The 7,030-nt window shown below is 34.8% G+C and overlaps 1 protein-coding gene across 2 annotated transcripts; it reads right to left on the bottom strand.

Moving 5' to 3' along the window:
• Positions 1 to 244: 244 nt before the first annotated feature.
• On the bottom strand, positions 245 to 3,324 carry LOC111889277 (receptor-like protein EIX2). 2 transcript variants are annotated; one of them, XM_023885411.3, is made up of 2 exons: positions 3,198 to 3,324; positions 245 to 3,051 (listed from the first exon to the last, which is right to left on the bottom strand). In XM_023885411.3, exon 2 carries the CDS (start codon positions 3,023 to 3,025, stop codon positions 341 to 343), a length of 2,685 nt encoding a protein of 894 aa, XP_023741179.1. In that variant the 5' UTR covers positions 3,026 to 3,051; positions 3,198 to 3,324; the 3' UTR covers positions 245 to 340. The 2 variants fall into 2 exon arrangements, with proteins under 2 accessions (XP_023741179.1, XP_023741180.1); XM_023885412.3 differs by having other exon boundaries at positions 3,179 to 3,300.
• Between the last annotated feature and the right edge of the window lie 3,706 nt (positions 3,325 to 7,030).

Genomic DNA, 7,030 nt, shown 5'->3' with positions numbered 1-7,030 from the left:
TGGGTATTATTATTATTATTATTATTATTATTATTAATTTGTGCTAACTAAATAGATCCTATATGTATCCTATAATATTTATTTTGAATTGTTTATCGTTAAGGGATGTATTGAAGATGTATTTTTTTAAGTCTTAAACTATTTATTGTTCACTAGTGGTTAGCTCATAGATGAAAATGTACATTTCACCCGTTAAACTGCTTTTGGTCGGATCTTACGATCCGCTTTGATCTTAGGATCATGATTTTGCAAAGCGAACAACGATCTTATATAGGATATAGATCTTAATAACATTGATACTAGTACAATATATTATAAATACATGTATAAAGAAATTAATCTAGCAGCACCTAAACCATCTCCTAACATAAACATAAACTCGACACCAATTAGCATCTAGAAATCTGAAGTATGTGCGTCTCCATGAGTAGCTATAGAGCAACGGACTAATCAATCCCCAAAAGCCCACTACGAAACCAATTATCATGCATATGTAGAACTTCTCAGATTCCTTTGCATCATCATTGTCATCTTGGTGATCAGCTTCTATGGTATTGTCGATGCAGTCATTTTGTAATGGTGGTCCACATAGCTTATTTCCCACATATGAAGAAGCATCGAAGCTCTGGAGCTGAGTGCTTGTCGGAATTTGGCCAGACAACTCATTAAACGACACATTGAAGTAGTTTAAGAAACTCAAGCTTGCAATGCTTGCAGGAATTTTACCAGATAGCTGATTGGTTGACAAATCAAGTGATTCAACTAGTCCCATGTTCGAAATACTTTTTGGGATCACTCCTGACAGATGATTCTTTGATAGATTCAACGCTCGTAACCCTTTTAAGCTTGTTAGTTCCTCTGGTATCTCTCCTGACAAAACATTGTTTGAGAGATCGATAAGCGTCATCAGAGAAAGGATGCTGTCATATTGGAACTCCAATCCTTTCGTGACCAAAAACGCGTTTTCCAAAATTGCAATCTCTCCACCATAATAAGCGTAGGATATCGCTGTGTGGTTTGAGTATTTAACTCTGGTCATTGCACTCAACTTGTTGATGCATTTCGGAATCTTTCCAGTCAACTTGTTGTTTGAGAGGTCCAAGATTTGAAGGGAGACAAGTTCACAGAGCTGATGAGGTATATCACTACTGATCTTGTTTGAACGGAGGATCAACACCATAACTTTGGTAAGCATTTTCCCTATCCATGTGGGTATGTTACCAATAAAATTATTTATGCTAAGATCGATCATAGTCAAATTCTTGCATTTCTGCAAAGACAAAGGGATGACTCCGGTGAAGCTATTGTTGCGTAGGTGTAAGGAGCGTAAGCCTTGTAGATGTCCAATGGATATCGGTATACTCCCTGTGAAGTTATTGTTTCCAAGCATTAGCACTTCCAGTTGCAGCCAATTGTTCCAGCAATTTGCGATTTTCCCTGAGAATAAGTTGTCTCCTAGGTGAAGGATTTTCAACTCATGTGGTTGTTTGTCACATAAGAACCTTGAGATGTTACCCGAAATTGAATTCCTTGAAACATCCAACTCCCGTAAGTTTGGAGGGAATAAAGGCAATGAACCACTGAATTTGTTCGAGTTCAAGTACATCACTGAGTGAATAGCACCTAGTGTTGGTGCTATGTTTGGTATCTCACCATGAAGCTGGTTATGAGAAAGATTCAAGTACATAAAATGAGATGATAACTCATCCCAAAACCAATAAGGAACACTATCGGCTATTTGACCACATGACAAGTCCAAGTCCAACAGCTTGTTTTGAGATCGAAGCCAACTAGGAAACTTGGGGCCGAGTTTCCAAGATCTTAATTCCATTTGTTCAAGCTGGAAAACTGGATTCCAATCTGGACTCACGTGCATGGACAATGAATTGTCTGATGCATACAGATAAATCATGTTTGTGAGATTGGAAAAATGAGCCTCTGAGACGATTCCTTCAAGAAAATTACTGGAAATGTACAAGCCTTCTAACATGGAAAGGTGACCAAGACTTTCGGGAAGACTTCCATTCAACTGGTTGTTCGACAAATCTAACGAAATTAAAGATGAGAAATTTCCTACCCATTTAGGTATACTAGAATCTAATAGGTTTGAAGAGAGGTCAAGATTTTGAAGATTGCTCATGTTCCTTAGACCGAATGGGATTGGTCCAGAAATACCAATTTGAGATAAAGAAAGTGAATCCAGGGTGGTGATACTGAGAATCCAACGAGGTAATGATGGTTCGAAATTGTTGTGAGAAAGATCGAGTGTAGAAATGGAAGTGAAATTATTATTAGTAAGAAGCGAAGTATGGGAATCAAGATAACAACCAGCCAAGTACAATTCTTCAATAGACCCAACCATATTCACCTTCTCTACCCAATTCGATGCATTGCTAAGATTAACAAAGCTCAAATCGAGATGTTTAAGCAAACGAAGGTTGGAGAGCCATTGAAGATCTTGAACACGTAAGGTGCTTGTATAATCATCACGTCCTTTAAGACGAAGAGATACTAAACTAGAAAGGTTACCAAGTTGTTGAGGAATCAACCCTCCAAAACCAGCTTCAGACAAGTCGAGAACTCGTAGATGCGTGAGAGAACTAATAAAATCTGGAATTTGAAGTCCTTTGAAATTGTTGTAGCTCAAGTCCAAATGACTTAACCTTTTCAAAACGAGAAGAGAAGGGTTTATCTTCCCACTTAATCCTGACTTTTCATAGCCAAAGTAAGGAAGCCATCCACTCTCTGCATCTGGATTCTGTAAGCGAAGCTCATGAACATGGCCGGTGGAGTTGTTGCACGTAACTCCCACCCACACACAGCAATCCTTCTGATCAACACCCCAAGAAGAAAGCCTTCCTGAAGGATCTATTAGATCACTCTTGAACTTTAGAAGTGCATGTTTCTCTCTCTCCCTGCATGAACCCTCGAACTTCCCATCACAGAAACTGTTTCTGTTACTGAAGACTGAAATCAGCAATCCAAGTAAAAAAGCAGAAGCAGCCTTGATGATGCATTCGTCCATAAGTTAAGTGTATGTATGGATACCCCCTACAAACAAAGATCGATTTATATTATCAATGTTCTTAAAGATTTTGCAACGCATGTTAATTGTCTACTTCAAGTTCATTGTATTGAATAGAGCAACAAAAAATAGAAACTAGAAACGTATAGTTACTGATCGGAAGATAGAATACTTATGGAGTAGAAGCGATGTGAGGAGACAGTCAGAAGGAAAACTCGAATTTACTATTGTACGAATGAATTATATCCTTACTTAAACATTAGCTAGATAGATTTTTTTTTTTTGTTAAAACCATACCGACTACATGTATATATAGTAAAATTCCTGTCGTGTTTCGTAAGTTCCAATGGAATCATCACTATCATGACCCAATATGTGTAGTCGACTGACTTTATTAGCTGGAAGACTTACCATAAGACGATGGTTAATTGCCCCTATAGGACCCTTTATTTGTCATCGCCTTATTGATGTGGGTGCATGAGTCGATCCAAATACAATGTTTCATGAATTCATCTACCATCGTTATCATGTGTATTGAGTTTAATCAAATGCCTATCTTTATTGGGAACAAAAATGAGTACACTTTGGTTCAAGAATAATCTAATTACATGGGATATTTGTTACCGTGTGCTAAACTATTAGCTTTAGGCATCAAAAGCCTAAGGATCTGTAGTGCAATGTCAACAGGAAAAGAAAATGCTTCATTAATGGCATCTACTGATCTATTTCGAATACAAATCAGTATAGTGTGTTCACATCACAAAGTGGTTAAAAGTTTGCCAGTCTTTCAAGGCAACCATTAATGTGACGTATAGATTAAGGTCGGTTTACTGGTATTTATGACTGATTAACATTGATGCACCCACAAACCAAAGAAAGACTCCATCTAAGGTCGTCGAAGTCAAGATGGGCCAAATAAACATTCTTAATGACCACCACACATTGTTTGTGTTTTGTGGAATGATTTAGGGCCATAGAATCAAAGAAAATAACATAGATTCACTTCCAACTACTATATATAATCCCCCCCCCCCCCCCCCACCCCCCCCCCCCCCCCCCCCCCACACACACACACAAAAGTTAATCTCTAATGTAGACTTCAATAGATTCCATTCGAATCAGATGAAGGACCTCAAAGCCATATGAGAAATTAAATTACCTCCTACTTTTTATGTCTATAATTATTCTTACCTACTAAAATTATGACAAATAACCATTCAATTTAATTGTATATGATATATTCTTAATATAGCCTTAATGAGTTAGTTAAAAAAAATATATGAAATGATGACACTTGTCATAATTTTATTGGGTAGGAACATTTGTAGGCATAAAAGGTAGGAGGTAATTTAATTTCTCAAGCCATATATAGCTAATGAGAGCCATAGAGGCGTGGTATCTCCTCCAGCTTTATTAGTTAATAGAAATATTTTTAAAAGAAAAATGTGTTTAAAGTCATAAAATTGCAAGGTTTTCTACAAGTTGTTCAATTTATGACATTATACTCTTCATCCCAAAATCTTAAACCATAAACACACAACTTCCTAAACCCTAAATCTTATACATACCCAAACACTAAATCCTAAACCCTAATATGGATCACATAATTTATCATTTGCATTACCTAATTTAATTATTAGTTCTGATTGTAATACTAATAGATACCTAAAGGACAGGGCCGACCCAATGGGTCTTCAAGGAGTGCTTATGAATAGGGCCCACTAAAATATAGGGCCCATTTTTTTCAGATTTTATATTAGGGTATTTTAGATTTTTGGATGTATCATATGAGAAAGGAAACGATGCAAGCAACGGGAATTAGAAATCAGATGAGCTAGAATCATTAAATTTTTGGGAAAAGGAAACGACGTTTTGGTTCTCGATGATGATGATTACAATTTAAGCATAGGGAAGACAAGAACTAGTTGACGATGGTTGGCAATATTCTATTCCTCTTATTTCTTATTTGCTTAAATCAGGAGGAAAACAGTCAAAAAAATCCGCAATCCTCGATAATCAGAAAGAAAACACAAAATCAGAAGCTTTTAGTTCATACTTTTTTCTTCTTAATTGTTCGGTGAATTAGAATAGGGAGCCAAGCTTCGAAAATCTGAAGAAAATTAAAATCGGGAGTGAGGTTTCTAAAACCAAAATCTGGGATCGTGTCTAGGGACGAAAATCAAAAGGTGTGATACATTTTTTATATCTATTTGGTATATTTTTTATGTTGTTTAGGAGTATTTTTATTCTTTCTGATTTATGTTTTCTTGTATCCACAAGATTGAAGCAACAATCTCCTCACTCTCGATCCAACTTTGATATTGGAAGTTTCTGATTTTGAGACTGTCTTGACGTGTATATAAACAAAGGTATTATACATTTTGTTTTATCAATCTGATACATTTCTTATATTATGTAGAAGTAAATCAGTTTTTTTTTCATTCTTTCTTATTCACATTTTCTGGAATTCATAGGCATTGATGCAACAATTTGTTGACTTTGAATCATTCTTTGAGGCTTAAAAGTTTCTAATTTCAGATCATTTTAAAATGTCAAAAATTAGAAGGTAATTTTTTGATTTCTAGTTTTTTTATTAGAAGAAAAAATCAAAGTTTTCTTTTCTAATAGTGTAATATAAATCTCTGATTTTATTTCTGATTTTTTTATAGTTTTCTCAGAGAATGATGATTGTTTTTATGTAGAAGCAATTTTTTTGTATATTAAATTTTAGTTTATGTATGTTTCATTAGAAAACAAAAAATTATACTCTTTTTGATTAAATTTTAGGGTATTTCATGTTTTAGGGTCATTATTTTGTTGAATTGCATAGGGTCTTCATAATCTTGGGGCCAGCCCTGCTAAAGGAGAGTGGTTTCTAGAATAGTCACGATCTCGTTGTTAGATTTTCCAATATGATATATATGAAAAGATCCTGCATGCATGCTGATTATCTTGCATGACCGCTTTTGTCCTTGGTAGTCAAATCTAGTATAGAATTTAATAAAAGATTTAGGCAAACCAATTGACCGGTTACAGAAAGGATTTTTATGGTTTATCTGAGCATAGTATTTAGTAAATTTTTGCAATATGATATTGTCTTCGAGAGGATGATACATTTGTTGAGGAAACCCCTTGTGTCGTCATCCATGATGATGAAGATCTCGTTTATAAAAAAATGAAAATGTGCAAGAAATCAACAAACGTAAAAAACGAACCAATAAAGGAGGGAATAAGAGGGTTGAATGTCGGAACCACTTCGACGTTTTGATGATAAATGAAAGTAATGGAGTTAAATAGAAGCATGCAAATTAAGTGTAAACATTTCCCTATAATACTTAAATCCGGCCCGCTAATAACCATAACTTCTAGTCTTAGGGGGTGTTTAGCTTGTCTTTTAATTGAGAGGAAAAAGTCCTTTTTGGAAAAGATAAAAGGTAAAAAATATTTGGTAGAAACATTTTAAAAGGTACTTTTGGATTTTAGATAGAAAGAAAACTGACTTTTTGGAAAAGTTAGAAAAACCTGACTTTTTGTAACTTTTCCAAAAAAACTTTTGCCTCTCAAAAAGACAAGCCAAACACCCCCTTTAAAAATATTCCCATAATTTTGACAATAATCTAGAAAATATTGCCATGAAAAACAAAGTGCCTTACAGTTTGAAAAACAAGTTGGTTGGGAAGTTAGTATGCAAAAATGGAAGCACGATGAGGTTAGGATTAAAAAAACATTACTTAACTTGTTTTATTGTTTTGAACTACCTTTTATACTCATATAAAAATGAGGATTTTGTTGAATATATTAGTTCTTTAAATGAAAATTTTACTTTGCCATCATGACACAAAGTATCTAGGGATGTTGCAATATACTACATAGATGATAAAAATAATTTAATGGCTTATTTAATTAGTCCCAAACAATGTGCACTTGACATAGATACTTGGCATCTATATGTCAAAGGTTTAGCTACATGGTTTTTACAACACATTTCATAGATGACGATTGGGA

This window comes from Lactuca sativa, chromosome 7 (assembly GCF_002870075.4).
Source record: "Lactuca sativa cultivar Salinas chromosome 7, Lsat_Salinas_v11, whole genome shotgun sequence".
NCBI classification, from domain to species: domain Eukaryota; kingdom Viridiplantae; phylum Streptophyta; class Magnoliopsida; order Asterales; family Asteraceae; genus Lactuca; species Lactuca sativa.
This window is presented reverse-complemented; position numbering and strand designations above follow the sequence as displayed.